Raw genomic sequence first — 16080 nt, forward strand, 5'->3', positions numbered from 1 at the left:
CAGGAACCTCTTCCGCCGACTCAAGATGACCTTTCCTTTTTTTTTTTTTTTTTTTGGTCGACGGAGTGGGTGGGTCAAGTCCGTAAAGGCGGCCGGACTAATCCCAAGATGACCTTTTCTTGCTATGAATAGAATTGCTTTGCCATTGAGAATCAAGAGAAAAAACTTGTCTGGTTCTTTCCTCGTCTCTTCTCAGCTGATATCCCCATCTCATGGATATGGGTAAGAACTTGCTTTCTTTCTGTTTGAATATCCAATTTTCACGTAGCTCTAACTTGCTTAATCAAGGAAGGTAGATGTTTAAAGAAAAGGGTTGCTTTTTCTAGCAAAAGATTCTCTTGTAATCTAAAAAGATTCTCTTGTAATCTATTTTTTGACACTCAAAACTTTCACCAATAATTGGAGATGAAAATGCTTTCTACAGAAAGACCCTCTAAGCCGGCTTTGCTCATCAGTAGAAACGGGAATTTCAAAACAGATATTGAGCAGCATCTGAATCTGACCACTGATAGTAGTAAGGCTGCTGTCGTGTCCATCATCGGCATACAAAGTACCGGTAATTTACCTAACATCTTAAGTTTATCTTAGATTCATTTCGCAATTCTATGTTTCCTTTTCTACTAGTTACAAGTTCGTGGTCCATGCAGGAAAGAGTACGCTTTCGAATTGTGTGTTCAAAACTGCCTTTGAAGTGATGGATGAGAACAAGGGAATGTATGAAAATTGAAAACCCCCTAGTCCCCTACACACACACGCTGAGAGAGTTTTTTTTTTTTTTTTCCCTTCATTCTTCTGTTTTGAGCACAGAAACAAGTTTTAGTCCGTAATTGGTTTATTCCCTAAAAAAAAAAACGTTTTGTAAACAATGTTTTCAGGGCTCAAACGACAAAGGGAATTTGGATGACAAAATGCCCATCACCAAGTGGTGGCTCTCCAATTCTTGTTATTGACACAGAGGGTAGTGATGGATGTGAGCGAGAGGTGATTTCCAATCTATTGTCTTGATAATGAATTTTAGTGTCTAATTTGTGAAAGCCTTAGTAATTATTGGTTATAACTTATGAATGTGATACAAGAGGGTCCATTCCTTTCCTTATTTATTTTGGATCTTTTGCAGGAGGATGTCACATTTGAGAAACAAACAGCGCTTTTTTCCTTGGTTGTCTCAAACACAGTTATAATGAACATGTGAGTTTACTTAAAATTTAAAAGCACATATAATGCTTGGTTTTTACAATATAATAATATGCTTAAAAGAAAACAATAAACCAAAAGTGATTGGGGGTTTTCTCTCTCTCTCTCTTTTTGGTTCTCCATGTTGAATTCTGCCTGCAGAAGTTTTTACCCCATTGAAATTTATTAGAGTTAAGGGCTCATCTGGAATTATCTTGTTGTATAAAAGCAAATGCATCCACTTTTGTGCATACAATTGAAAGTTTACCTATGAACTAAAATTTCTTAGGAAAAAGTAAAGAAAACTACTATTTAATTAGCTGAAATGTCTAATTAATAACTTCCTTACTGGTTACTACTATTTAGCTGGAAGTGCTAATAATAATTTCCTTTCTTCATATTTTGAAGGAAAAAAAAATCTTTCCTTATGCATTACCTTTTTACCGTATTATCATTCCACAACTTTCTTTCAAGTTATGTGTACAGTAATTTTGGAATTATTAAATTCATCCCACAAAAATGAAAATGAAAATGTTTTTTTTTTTTAACCTTAGGTGGGAGTTTAATTCCCTGACCACTAGCCCCCACGACTAATGGTTCAAAATGAAAGTGTTTACTTGTATCCTCATGAGATTCACACTTTGCCTCCACAAATTTGTGAGTAACCACAGCAAAGTGTTGTCGGCATAGAAGTACCTTTGGATTGCATTTTTTTTAAGAAATATTTGTACAAAAATAATACTCTACCGCATTCATATGTGATGTATATAAAATAAAGAGCTGGTTGGAAGCATGAAAAGGTGATAAACAAACTTTTTTTGAGGATAATCCAATCTTTCTTGTTTTCCACCAAAAATGCCGAATCCAACATAGGCATGTTGGGTTTTTGGCATAAAATGTGAGGGGAAAGGAAGAGGCAAGTGATTGAGGAAAGAAGGATGGTTTTCTTTTGCTTTCTTACTGTTAAATCACTTGCATGGAGCTCATATGATTTCCGCTTGTTAATAGAACTGCACCGCTGGAGAACATTTTAAAACCTAATGTCTTAGTTTATAAGTTAACCATCTTGTAAAATTCAGGGTCCAGATAGAGTCTTGAGTAGCAGTTATTAAAGTTAAAGAAACTAATGAATTGATTCCCCATATTGGATACCTTTGCTGAGGAACTTCTCTTTACCAAGCAGGAAATGTGACAATGTTAATCTTCATAACGGCGGGGGATGGTCACTTTTACGAACTGTATTCGAGGTACGTTATACACATGACTCGATGATAATTTGCTTTCCGGGAAATTAATTCCAGCGATCTATTCAAATTTGTGTCATTCACTGCTATATATCATATCCTAAAATTAGTATATAAAGCTTTATTATCGATTCTCCTAATTAATTGAATATTGGTAAGTTACCAAAGTTTTCTCCTCATCAGTTTGTGTTCTGTATTGTCCAATTTGATGAATCAACCCCTTAAATTTTCAATAATCTTCCACCGCGAGCGGAAACATTCAACCCGGGAAGACAGCATACAGACTAGAGGAAATTGATCCAAAGATTCCAAACAAACACTAATTAAGAGGGGTAAAGTGGAAATCATGGATTGTTTCCAGGGTGTTATTTGTAATTAATCCTGAAAGATTTTCACAAATTCCTGGCGTTGCATTGCCCTAAAATATGTCTTTTGCACGTATTTGTTTTTCAATATTCATGCTAACCTTTTCAGGTGATGATTCGAAAATGTAAAACTCGAAGAAAAGTGAATCTAGTCTTTGTCCTTCGTGATAAAAACGGGGTATAGATCTCATCTCTATCATCCTATCCTTCTTCCTTGACAAAGTAAATCATAATCACAAGTTTGATTGATTAATATGGAACTAGGTCCCATTGCACGTGTTGGAAAAGCAGTTGGTGGATGGACTTAAAAAGGTAAAACTCATGTTTGATTGTTGTGTCCTCTGACCTGAGTTTTTGAGGATCCTGATGACCCGAATTATATATTCTTGCAGATATGGGAAGAAACGTTCAAGCGCCAAGCTCTACCGAAAGCTGCACTAGAAAAATACTTCCAAGTGAGAGCTACAAGATTATTGCAAATACTTTCTGGGAACCATCTCTTATTTGGTGCTAAATATCGTCTTCTTTCTTTTTAATCCAAACATTTCTCGCAGTTAGGTTTTATCTACAGAAAATTGATTTTACTTCTTCAAAGTTTTTCCCTCCAATATTTAATTGTTAATGAATGCCAATTCATGCTTCCTCCCTTAAAAATTAAAACAAAGTCAATGCATCCATCTTTTTAAAATCAAACATCAATGACTTATTGACTCGAAAGAAACTAAACATCAAAACTTTATCATATACTTTACACCCTTCTTATAGTTAACCTCTTTTTTTTTTTTTGGGGGGGAGGTGGGAGGGCTCTTTTGGTACATTTGTCAGAATAGATTAGAGTCGGACCAAGTTTACAAGTAATCCTCTCACGATTAGGTTCACTTGCTTGTTATAAAAAGTTTGAAAGCAAGATAACCTCAAAATAACAAACAGGCTATTGAGTTGTTGGCCACCACAATGGCTTTTACGTGCCTTTGTAGGATGGGAGATTAAAGATTCGAACTTTATCTCCCATCCATTACTACTAATATGTGGTTTTTACTAAAAATTCAGCAGCTTTACTAAGTACCTGTTTAGTCCGACGGTGGTTCAGTCTCCGTCGACCTAAGAATCCACTTGGACCTATCCCTGTCAGCCCCCACTTGATTTTGAGATGATTAATGTCCCTATAGACCAAGTTCATATTGGGCTTATGTTAAGTGCTACCCTGCTATCTTCTTGGTGATTGCCCAGATTAAAGTGGAAACATTGCCTCATTATGTGCACCAGGAGGATGCGTTCCGTGAAGAGGTATCTATAGTTTGTTTCATATCTAATTACTTCCTATACATTAGGATCTAAGTAAATAATGCACGATTAAAAGTTTGCTGCTTGATTGGTCAAAAGTGTTATCAACGTTAATGATTTGCATTTTCCATTCAAAAGGTGGGTCGCCTTAAAGACCGGATTATGCACTGGACTAGATCTGGTGAGAAGATTCCAGCTTCAGGTTTTGTTGGTCTTGCCCAAAAAATCTGGTGTGACATTAAGCAGGAGAAGGACCTTGACTTACCACAACTCAGAGTAAAAAAAAAAAAATCTAGTCATCTATATATTCCATTTACCCCCTTTACCTGTTATTGACATATTGTCGACATTCCATTCTATCCATATAACATATATTCACTCTGTTGTTTTCTTGCAAACATGACTATTTCGTTTTTTTTTTCCTTTGCCTCCAATCCACCCCAACAAATTTGTAGATCATGGTTTCTGGAGTACGCTGCGAAGAAATTGCTGACGAGAAGTATAAGAGTTTTCGTAAGGATGAGGTAACCGACTGGATGATTCTTGCAATTTGGAAGTGATAGAAATGACAATCCTGTTCATATTCATTTCACTTCAAAATCAACGCAGTCCTGGACTAAGATAAAGGAGCAGGTTGAAGAGAGGACTAAGATAGAGAAGCAGGTTGGAGTGTCTCCTGAACTCGAACTACACTTTGGAAAGAATGTCAGTAAAATTTGGATGAAGTATTTATCCAAGTAAGTATATCAAAAATTATATAAAGTCTCAGCTTTTAGTTAGTTACTGGTAAGTGATACCCTTGTCTCATAGGTGATGGCTGTGATGAAAATTTTTAGTATTATTCCAGAACTGGTTTGTCCTGAGCCTCATTAGTTAATAGTTATTAGATAACTGTAAATTAAGTCGAACCAGTTAACCCAAAATCTACTGGCTAGCTGGGACTTACTCTAAACTGTTTTCATCCAATTGATAAATATTCAAAAGGGTCAATTTAACGGGTGCCCAATAAGATTATATTTTAGATGTCATATTTTTTAACATGTAAAATTAATTAGGAAAAATAAATAAGTATAAGGGAGGGTAGGTAAGGTTAGATAGAGAAAGTAGATAAAAATGATAATAATTATTAGTATATATACACATCTACATGGCAAATTATGTGAATTTTAAGTGTGTTAACAAATGTCCAATAGGCACTCGTTGGAAAAATCCATACTCAAAGTGTTTACTAAAATACTGGATAGCTATGTCTTTCACAAGAAGGATTGCTGATTATACCTTGTTTATATATCACAAGAATGATTGCTGATTATACCTTCTTCTTCTTTTTTTAAGGTATGATGCTGATACTCAACATTATCATCAAACTAAAAGGGATGAATATAAGCGGCGACTGACTGACAATTTATTGAAGGTATGTATTGTGATTAAGTTTCTTTATAGAAAATTACCCAACAATTGGATTGGGTTGGTACCCAAGGACTCCAATTGCTCAAGGGAAAACTTCAATTTTATACGTAGAAATCTCTCTCTCTCTTTCTCTCTCTCTCTCTCTCTATATATATATATATATACATATAACAGATGTGCACTCATTGATCGAAAAAAAAATTGCCATAATAATTTGTAGAACGTCTATATTATTAGTAGGATTTTCACAAGTATGATCAGTAATATTAGTAGGAGTTTTACACCTTTGAACTTGTACTACATTATTACTTTACATCTCAACCTTCAACTTGACACACTTTGCACACTAGTCTTTCATTTTGGACTAATTGGGTAAATTTATTTGGTGTCTGAGCACTTAAAAGTTAAAAAGCACATGATTTAAAGTCCAAATGACTGATATATACTACTAACCATGTTTCGTGGTTGCGTCGCGGTCTCGGTTGTTCCACATCCATCGCGGCATATCAGTTGAATATCGGGTGATACACACATTATAGCACATGAAAGTTTCCCAAAATTTTTAAAAATTTACTAAAATTAGAAAATATCAAAAAAGAAACAATTTAAAAAAATAAATATCTGAGTCGACTTCGAGTGGACTAAGATATATCAGCCGATATCATGCATCACGGATTCGAATCGGTCAATATTAGCTGAGTCAAAGCGAGTCGTCGTTGATATGGTAATATCTGCGATTCAGGAATTGGTATCGTACCGATCCCCTCTGTTCCGATTACGACTCGGCCGATACGTATCGATAACGGCTGATATTACGAACCATGCTACTGACCTTGAAAGATACTATTGGACGATTCACGTTCGTTCAATTAAGAGATTGAGAAGAATGAAGGTAGTTTTTTTTTTTTTTGTCCAAAGCAATTATATTTCATTTCTAGCTTGATAATACAAGATTAGTTACAAAAGGTAACTATCCGAATGATCAGTCTGTGCACTCTAATGGAGCCGCATGGGAAAGGCTCCTTCCCAGCTAAAATTTCTAACAAGCTTAACTACAACTTTTACTAACTTATGTGTACATTTGTTTCCTACTCTACTAACAAAAGAGAATGTACATTTCTCAAACAAATCTCTTATTTTCTCAATGTCTTCCAGTATAACTGCTATCTTGGACTCCTTATCACCTTCTTCCCTGAGCACGTCCTATAGTTTTACAGTCAGATTGGATTTCCACTGTATTCCAGTGTGCATCTTAGGCCATCATCATCCCTATTCTTACTGCTGCCGCTTCTTCCACTAGTGGTTCACTTGTTTTCACCTCAGCTTTTGCACTCAGCTTTCAGAATTTTCCCTGTCCAGTCCCTTGCCACTGCTCCCAAACTTGTTCTATCCATTCCTTTTGAGAAGGCCGCATCTGCATTGATCTTTATTACACCTCTATCTGGTGGTGTCCAGATTGCAGTGCTAGGTGCTTGCCTTGTTTGCTGAATGTACCCTCCTTCCCCACTATTATGTGCCTCTATATATTCTGTCCATTCTATCTGTGCTTTTTTTAATGTATTCCATGCTTCCACCATGTCCCCTGAGAATATTCTCCTATTCTTTGCTTTCCATATCTGTCACAAAATATTTACAGTTAATGAAATATGTTCCAGCCCCATCTCTCTCTTTCTTGCTTCTAGTAATCCTTCCCACCATCTCACAAAGTTGCTTCTCATGTCATTTAGGCCATCCCATTGTAGTGGTGTTATTTTCCAAGTGAGTGCAGCACTTGCGCAGAAGAATAGCATATGTTCCACTGTTTCCACCTCCTCTCCACAACAGTCACACATTCCACTTCTTTGGCCTGTTCTTTGATGAATCTGCTCGTTTACTGGTAGGCTGTGCAGCAGGCATCTCCACACAAAATGTTTCAGTTTATGCTTCATTTGTAGGGACCATGAGCTTTTCCAAATTTTTGACTGGTTTTGTGGGTAGCTGGTACTTTCATAGTGTCCCCTTGCTCCTATTCTCTGCTTTTGTTGTCCCTCGTCCTTTTCCACTGCATAAGCTGATTTTATAGTAAACTGGCCAGATTGGTATACTTCCAAAACATTCTGTCCTTAGCTCCCAGTAAGCTCAGAGGAATTGCTAGTATCTTTCCCAAGTCTTCCTTTAGGAACCACCTATTTAGTGGTTCTTGATTCCATTTCCCTTCCCTAATTAGCTCCTCAAGTCTTGCCAGTTTACATTCCTGTTTTCTTATTGTTGTCACTTTCCCATCCTCATATCTTGGTATCCATCTGTCACTCCAAATCTGTATCATTATTCCATCCCCCACTCTATGTCTCATTCCTCTCTTCAATAGCTGTCTTGCACATGGTTCAAAGTCGCGGTCGCGGTCCGAACCGTTCCACATCGGTCTGGGCAAGACGCGAATTTTTGAAATATTTAATATTCTAAAAATTGTAAAAAATATGATAAACAAAAATAATTAAAAAATTAGTAAAAATAATAAAAATTCAAGTTGATTCGGGATAATTTGGAGTAATTCGGTGTGACTCGGCCATTTCAACCCTTTACGGTGACATCTCGATGAGTCAAGTATCTCGGAATCGTATCGTCCCGGTATCGTATCGGAAGGGCCCGAGACGACTCGGCCGAGTCTTTGAACCATGGTCTTGCTCCTATTATGCTTTTCCATACCCAAGAAGCTGTCTTTGGAGGTTCATTGTTCAAGCTCTGTTCTCTATTTAGATACCTGGCTTTTAAAACTCTCCTAACCAGCAAGTTTGGATGAGTGATAATTCTCCAAATCTGCTTAGCTAGCAAGGCTTTATTGAAGGTAGTTAACTAGCCTTATCCTGTAATTACATAATCATATCAGGAAATTCTTTCAGGCATGAAATTGCCTTTGCAGCTGTTTTTCATCAGATAAATTTGTGCTTTGAAATCTGTCAGGAAATTGAGCCAATCTACCAGTCTCTGGTGAAGCACATGTACCAGGCAACTCTACAAATGTTCACGGAAGCCGCTCTAAAAGAGATAGAAAAGACGCATGCCCTGTCTACTCTGCAAGCCCACAATTTCATCACTAAATTCAAGAATCAGCTCAAAGGTATACCTCCATAGATGTATAGATACATAATATTCCACACCTCACAAAATATCAACTAAGACTATGAACAGATACAAATCTGACTTTAGGCCACAATATTCCTCACCTCAAGACACAATCTGATAGGCATACGCTATCTTTCCAGGCACAGCTCTTGCAGACTTGAAAACAACATTATTCCTCAGTCTCCATATGTACTGAACTGTTACTTTCAAATCAATTTTCCTGAATTTTGCTTGAAAGAATACTGCATCCAAGTACAATGACATAACCATTTCTGAATCCTGCTCCTCACTCCAGATCAAAGGGTATTCATAGACGAAACACAACTCCTTTCTCCTCCAAATAGTAGCTGGTATCTGACACTCATGAAAGAGATGGCCATGAGATTTTTCTTTTTGTGCACGAAACACACACACAGTATCTCGAGTCAAAACACGCCAGCTCTTCAATAGATTGGCATTGATTCAGCAATTATCTTCCTCTGCAAAGCAAATCTTGATACAAGAATCCTAGCTCCCCTGATGAAAACCACACCACAAAATTCATTACTTTAGCCTAGAGTGTATCACCAGTTTTACAATCATAATTTTGTCTTTTGCAGATGCTGCCATCAGACCAGCAAACTTGGATTACAAAATCAAACTAGTTGCCGAAATAAAGTCAGAAATGGATAAAAGCATAAGAAGTTTTCAAGCAATTATTGAAATGCTTAAACAGCCAAAGGTAACCAAAACTTTTCGTAGAATACGTTCCTATACTTTGAAGCTTCTTGAAAGCTCAAGTTACAAGTAAGTATTAGAAAAAAACTAAAACTAAAAAAAGAATGAACTTTATTTTTTAATTTTGGGACTCATGATCTGGATTCTACAGTGGTTTTATTTGGTGTATTTTGAAATGCACTAATCAGGTTTTTCAACTAACTTTTTTTCTTACATACAACTCAGTAAATAGTCAAATTTGTGTTTATTAATCCCTAAAAAATTAATATTGACCTAGCATTAGAAAAAGTAACATGTACTACATCGTAAGAGATTTCGTGTTCAAGACCTCAAACTTACCAAAAAAAAAAAAAGTACTTAATGCAAAACGCACGTGCTTGTGTGCTAGTTTACTTAAAAAACTCCTGCATACAATAATTTTAAAAAATAATTTATGCAACTCTCTACAGGTGCACTTGATTTCTCATTTTCCAAGAGTTGATTAACTTTTTTTTTTCGAACATGTATACAACTTTAATTTCTAGTTAATACTAAACCTAATCATAAATCTGTAAAATTTCTTTAATGTTGTTTTAAGATGGCATACATCTTGGCTCCTACATGCATATATTCAGCAATGGTTAGCTTCATGAATCATCATAATAAGGGCGAATGTATCACATATGTATGCTGACTTAGTTCCAAATCTAACTAGATTGATAATTTTCTGTGACTTTTCTTGTATCCAATTAGAAAGACCGACAAAAATTCTGGGAAAAAGTTGTGAAGATTGGGGCTCATACGTTGAATGTTGCCGTCAGCGCAACTGTAATGGCTTTGGTACCTGGAATTGGAACAGCCGTAGGCGTTTCACCACTCAGCGCTTCCGCTTTGTCGATCATTTCAATTCTAATGGGAAAGAATTCAGAGAGCTCAGAAGGTCATGTTACCGCTATGACTTCTACACTGAAAGAAGCATAACAGGTAAGAGGTGCATCGCTTCTATGGCCATTTTGGTCGATTTATAGGTCTGAGAATAATTTGTTACATGAATCTGTCTCCAAATGGATTAGTGCCGCAATCATCCAGTAAAGCATTCTAGTGTATGCTTACTCATGATTAGTGTAGCAAATTAATTAGCTATGAACGTTGCGATTGCAAGTGGGCAAATTCAAAAGATCATATGTATAACGTAAAAGTAATCATTTTATTGAATATAGCATGAAAGTACACAATAGCATAGAGCTACTCCACAAGTGCTCTGTATACAGTATTATGTTCAAGCTGCAACTATCTATTTCTATGAGTTCTATTTTTTTTCAGAGAAATGGTTCGAGGACAAAGCTCATATCCTGAATCTGAATTAAGTTTGCGAATGGGTTTCTTGTGCCAGGTTTGCGACGCCGATTGCTATCCGAGAATGGCCAAGACCATGTTGTGGTTGTCCATCCGCTTGATTTGCTCAGTTTTAAGCTATGTTTTCAGAACCGGACCGGATATCGACTCGGCCGAGGTCAGGGGTCAGGGGTCAATGGGTTCGACCGGGGGTCGATAGGGGTCGAATCGGATGACGTCATAAATAAAAATTATTTAAAAATTAAATTATTGTATATAAAATATCCAATAATATATTGATATTAATAAAGGTATATTCATATATATTTGATATTTCAAATATATTTAACAAGAAAATACAAAGAAATTAGAACAATCAAGTAACAATTTATATTATTTAATAAACATTAGCAAGTTTAGAATTAAAATTATGGATTTAATTGAAAAATAACATCAAATTTTAGGACAATATTTATAAAGTATGAAATATTTGAGGTATATTAATAAATTTTCACAATTTAGGGGGCCAAAATATAATATTAAAAAAGTTTGAACTTTTTTTACAAAAGCTACTGTTGGACCGGTTTTTCCGGTTCTGTACCGGTCAAACCCGGGTTTTGACCGGAGTTGACCGGGTTTTGAATCTTTTCGGTTTTGATGATCAACTCGGACCGGACACTTGACCGGTTCCCGGTTCAACCGGTCGGACCGGCCGGTCCGGTCCAAGTTTGAAAACACAGGTTTTAAGTACTACTTACTTTTCAAGACATCGACATTCTTGGTTTTGACTAGTTTGGGAAGTTGGGCAATACAGGAGAGTTTGAACTAGCTTTTGCTATTATTCAGGCTGTACATTTATTTCCTGATTATGTCCATTTGTTCTTCGGTTCAATGCAAACCACACGAGACAATTAAACTTGCAATTATTTTGAGTCCAGTGTGTTTGGATTGTAAATTATTTGAGATATTTTTACTATAGCACTTTTTGTGATGTGATGTATGTGAAATAAAAAAATATATTGAAAATTGTAATGATAATGTAAGCAAATAAATTTGGGCGAATAATCTCCTATCCAAACACACTGAATTCTTAGGCAGACATTTGAATGATTAGGCGACAGACCAAAACCTAGTGATTTGATGTAATTAAAAATAAAAAAGAGAGTCGTTGAGAAAAATAGGAAGGTTACACCGAATTTGAAAGTTACGTACTATGGTCAGCCATTAATTTTTTTCGATTATATAGCTATTCTATCATAAAATAATAGGAATGTTACACTCGTCGTGATTTTGAAGGTTAAAATTGCGAGTAGTTTATTGTTATTCTTTTGCTTTATCCTGTATTTCAAATATTTCATCCCACCCGCGATTTTATGAATACATTCACGAATCTTTAGAATTCCAAATGATATAAAATCAATTGAGAGAGTTTTAGTATATTTGCAACTTTGAAATTTACAATATCCATAACGCTGTTTGAATCCTGTAATTTATATTGTAATAAAAGCACAAATTGCTCTCAAAAAATTTGAATTACCATTATGACTATTTTTTTTTTCCAACAACGATAACAATTGTATAACGTATTCTATCCTAATTTATAGGAGAGGAGAGCCTAAGGAGACTTGTGTGTTAGGAACTAATAGATATGCAAATCTGACTAGATCAAGGAGATACTATGGCATCATTCTTGAATTTTTTTTTTGCTGTAAGTGAAATTTGAACCCTCATCTATAACCCAAGGAGGGACTTAAATCTCTTCCCCGTGGCCACTGAGCTCAGTGGTTCCACCATTATGACTATTCTCATTCTGCAAAAATTTGAATAACCATAATGAGATGCTTAAAATGTGGCATAAGGAACCAGAATGACTATTCTCATTCTGCAAAACGAACCTATATAACAAAACTTCCAACCATAAGCTTATGCATAAGGATATAACTTATACCAAAACTTGCAACAATAACCGGTATTCTAAAGAGCCATAAGCTTTCATACGAAGGTTCTGAACTTGATTTCAATGTAAGCTTCTCATTTTGATCACTACACCATGGTCTCCAACAAGCTTTTCACCTGGTAAATTATAAGTTAATTAATTGTGTAAGCAAAAAAAATGTAGAATAATATGAAAAATCCATACTATAATCACACACCAATCACGTGTGTAAAAATGTCATTAACTTGATTCATAGTGAATTATTCCGAAACAAGTTTACCAAGGGATTTTTCACAAAAAAAATTCTATGTTTTCTATGAACACATTTTCCAATCATCTTTTTATCTCACATATATAAAATCCCTACAGTACATTTTCTTCAAAAAAAATTGCAATCCAAACACATATTTTATATGTGCATGTACCTCTATCGATTACAATACTATTTTCTTTTCTTCTTTTATGAGTCTCTCGGCATTTTTGCAGTTCAAACTCTTTTTGTTCCTCAATCAGTAAAGCATACTTTTACCATGCTTTTGCATCATGTTGCTCCTCCAACTTGCTTGCTTTATTTTAGTGTGGTCATTTTAGACTACGATAACCAGAGATCCTAACCAATCACCTGAGAATAAAATTATTTTCATAGTGTTTGCTAACATAATTCAGAATTGGCTTTAACCATTCAATCATGCATAACCTACTCAATTAGTTCCACTAAAAAACTAATCAAATATACAAACTAATATGTCAATCGATCAATCAACTTTCTTAGAAGGTGAAATAATAGATAGATAAAGAAGCAACTACCACCAAAATCAATTATGCTACTAAATACATGTATATCAAACAATCTATAATATTCAACACTAATAATGAAGAGTTGCACATGTTATTCCAAATACTCCCAGTAAATCTTCTTTTTTTTTTTTAACAGATGCCTCGTCCCTATTCAAGCAAAACCATACAATTTAAATTATAAAAACTAACTTAGTTTGTTCAGAAACAGTAATTTAGAACTTAAATTAGAGTAAAATATCACATGTGGTTTGGAATGAAAGGATACAATCTAGAACAAAAACTATGCTTTAACAAAATAAATCATATCAGAAACCAAAAAAAAAATGGGGAAGAAAATGCACATCAATGTGAACAACCAAGCATAGATTAGGCCAAACATGGTGAGACAGGGAGTAAAGCAATAACAATAAAAAAAAACTGCACATATACTGGAAGCCGAAAAGAACCTAACAGAAAAAAGCAAGAATGTGCTGTTGGGACATAAAACTTATATTAATTAAATCACTAATTTTCCTACCAAGAAACAAAATAATAATTGCTAGTTTAACTCCTCCTCCTTATACAAAATGACCCCACAATGTTTAATTGAATCAAAAGACTTTTGAGTAATTATAGCAAAACTAAAGCTCTAAATAGTAATACTCTCTGAACATTCTCACATTCTCAAAATACCTGTAAAGGAACATCGATTATTTGGTCAAGCACACGTGGCCAATTGAAGAAGCCCAATTGAAGCTCAGTTCAGTGGATCCAGTCTCTGAAAGGTTTTATTGATAGGCCCAAGGGCTTAATAGGAAATGAAACTCACTGATGTCGCTCTCAGCATGAACGTATAAAGAAAGGCTTCCAACTGGTCTCAACTCTAAGCTCACTCTCAGCTCTTGCAGTCTCCTTCATATTGTGGGACGTATGATTTGCGGGCTTGGGTTCAATTGGGTAATGGGTCACTCTATACAGCTAGACTGATCTTCTCCAAAAATTCCTAATTTCTAGCGAAGGTATCTGAAAATTAGTACCCAGAAATGATTAAGGCTCATTTTTTTACTTTTTTTTTTAAAGAGTAAATCTTATATACACTGACAGTGTATACATTATCACCATTTGATTCATGACATGTGTGCAAATATTGAACTTCAAATTCAATTTGTGTAGTTATCATTCATCCAATGCTGATAGTGTATACACTGTGTCAGTGTAGGAAAGATTAATCCTTTTTTTAATAGTTTTCACTCACTGACTTACTAATGACAATTCGATCTAGTGACGAGAGGAGGGTCGTTAAAGGCTTCCGTTACTATCAAATTCAATGTTTAAATTCAATATCTAACTGTTGGAGATAGAAAACTTGTAAACAAAGATAAGAGAGTTAAAAAATAAATGATAATGCATGCCGAGTGTGGTGGGAGAGGGGGAACATTTTGATATGATCACAAAATTAGATCACAAAGTTAGCGTCCAATACATGATCAAATCTAAAATTCTTGCTTTTTGGCTTATTGCAGGCGAAAATAAGATGCAGTTCTTGCTCTTAGTAGTGTTTTCTCAAGCAGAAGCGATTTAATGTTTTAAGACAATATCACTATCTCAATATTCGGCCTTATGGAAGTAACAATTGGCCTTATAAATCTACTATTTTGGTCTGACTTGGCTTCGTTTGTACTGTCAGCAAATCCTAACAATTTCATGATTTGTTAAAAAACTGACGATGGCATTGTAAACAAGGGTTAGCATCTTTGTCAATCTGATTATTTTCCCCTATTTTATTGCTAAAAAGATAGATGTTAAGGGACATGATCTCCCCGTTTCAGGAGAATCCAAGAAAATTGTTTCTCAAAGCCTAATCGGGGAAACAATTCTGCATCTCCACGATATGAAATTTGATCGTTTTGATGTCAAAACTTTTACATAGTCAAATGAGGCTGTAGTTCACCTAATTTAGTGGAAATTAAGGATATTCACTCATTGTTTCTTCAATCATTAACAAATCATCGCTCAACATGTCCAAATTGTATTGGAGGGAGGAAAAACTGATTGCATATGAACACGGCACAGGGCACATGTCAACGAATATAATCAGTCCGAATTCTCACACCAAAACCTTGTAAAATTGTGCGTAGATGATTGACTTGGATGGTAAAATGTGAGAGATTGTAAAAAAGAGATTCTGAATTCAAGATTTCTACTTATTAGAAAAAAAAAACCTTGTAAAACCCTTTTTTTTTTTATTGTGTGTTGGGTTGATACACATCAACAGCCTCGTAAAACCCTATTTTTTAACCTTACATTTAAATGTGATTTTGGATCTGTCGAAGGCGAAAGCAAGCAAACAAGCCGATTACGTAGATTGGACCAAGTGCAATGAAATGTACACATGCATCGATATTGCAAGATTTTGCGCAATCACATTTAGGTAACATGAATGCCAACTCTTGTACTCTGGTGAAAACCACACATTCAAGAATCCCAGCATTAAGCTTTTATGTGTTACCTGTGTGAACCAATGACTAGATTTATACATAATGGGATTAGGCACATTGCAAGTATCCAATTCCAATTACGAACAGGATCATTTCCTTCAATTATACTGGCTTTAGATAGCTTTTGAAACTATTAAACATGATGTTCAAGCTTCAGCACCTTCTCAAGTGCTCCAAGTTTTCTCTCTGTCGCCAAATTTAGCAAATAAATGAGTTAAGAAAGTGGTAATAGAAATAGGGCAGTGCCGTCCCATTATTGA

The 16080-nt window shown here is 35.3% G+C and overlaps 1 protein-coding gene across 3 annotated transcripts; it reads left to right on the plus strand.

Moving 5' to 3' along the window:
* The first annotated feature begins 57 nt into the window (after positions 1 to 57).
* On the plus strand, positions 58 to 11541 carry LOC113736267 (protein ROOT HAIR DEFECTIVE 3). 3 transcript variants are annotated; one of them, XM_072084592.1, is made up of 18 exons: positions 58 to 222; positions 425 to 556; positions 648 to 714; positions 876 to 981; positions 1118 to 1188; positions 2357 to 2420; positions 2892 to 2960; positions 3047 to 3094; positions 3175 to 3237; positions 4013 to 4069; positions 4205 to 4342; positions 4522 to 4590; positions 4676 to 4803; positions 5402 to 5480; positions 8417 to 8573; positions 9178 to 9299; positions 10028 to 10258; positions 10598 to 11541. In XM_072084592.1, exons 1-17 carry the CDS (start codon positions 213 to 215, stop codon positions 10253 to 10255), a joined length of 1608 nt encoding a protein of 535 aa, XP_071940693.1. In that variant the 5' UTR covers positions 58 to 212; the 3' UTR covers positions 10256 to 10258; positions 10598 to 11541. The 3 variants fall into 3 exon arrangements, with proteins under 3 accessions (XP_071940693.1, XP_027118960.1, XP_071940694.1); XM_027263159.2 differs by having other exon boundaries at positions 10668 to 11541; XM_072084593.1 differs by lacking the exon at positions 10598 to 11541 and having other exon boundaries at positions 10032 to 10255.
* Positions 11542 to 16080: the final 4539 nt, after the last annotated feature.

The sequence above is a fragment of the Coffea arabica genome, chromosome 3e (genome assembly GCF_036785885.1).
Source record: "Coffea arabica cultivar ET-39 chromosome 3e, Coffea Arabica ET-39 HiFi, whole genome shotgun sequence".
Lineage (NCBI taxonomy): Eukaryota > Viridiplantae > Streptophyta > Magnoliopsida > Gentianales > Rubiaceae > Coffea > Coffea arabica.

Bases quoted from the DNA above. Each gene is read 5' to 3' on its own strand.
- LOC113736267 (XM_072084592.1), top strand. The intron at 1,189-2,356 runs GTGAGTTTACTT...TTTACCAAGCAG, and splicing joins AACACAGTTATAATGAACAT to GAAATGTGACAATGTTAATC. The intron at 2,961-3,046 runs GTATAGATCTCA...ATATGGAACTAG, and splicing joins TCCTTCGTGATAAAAACGGG to GTCCCATTGCACGTGTTGGA.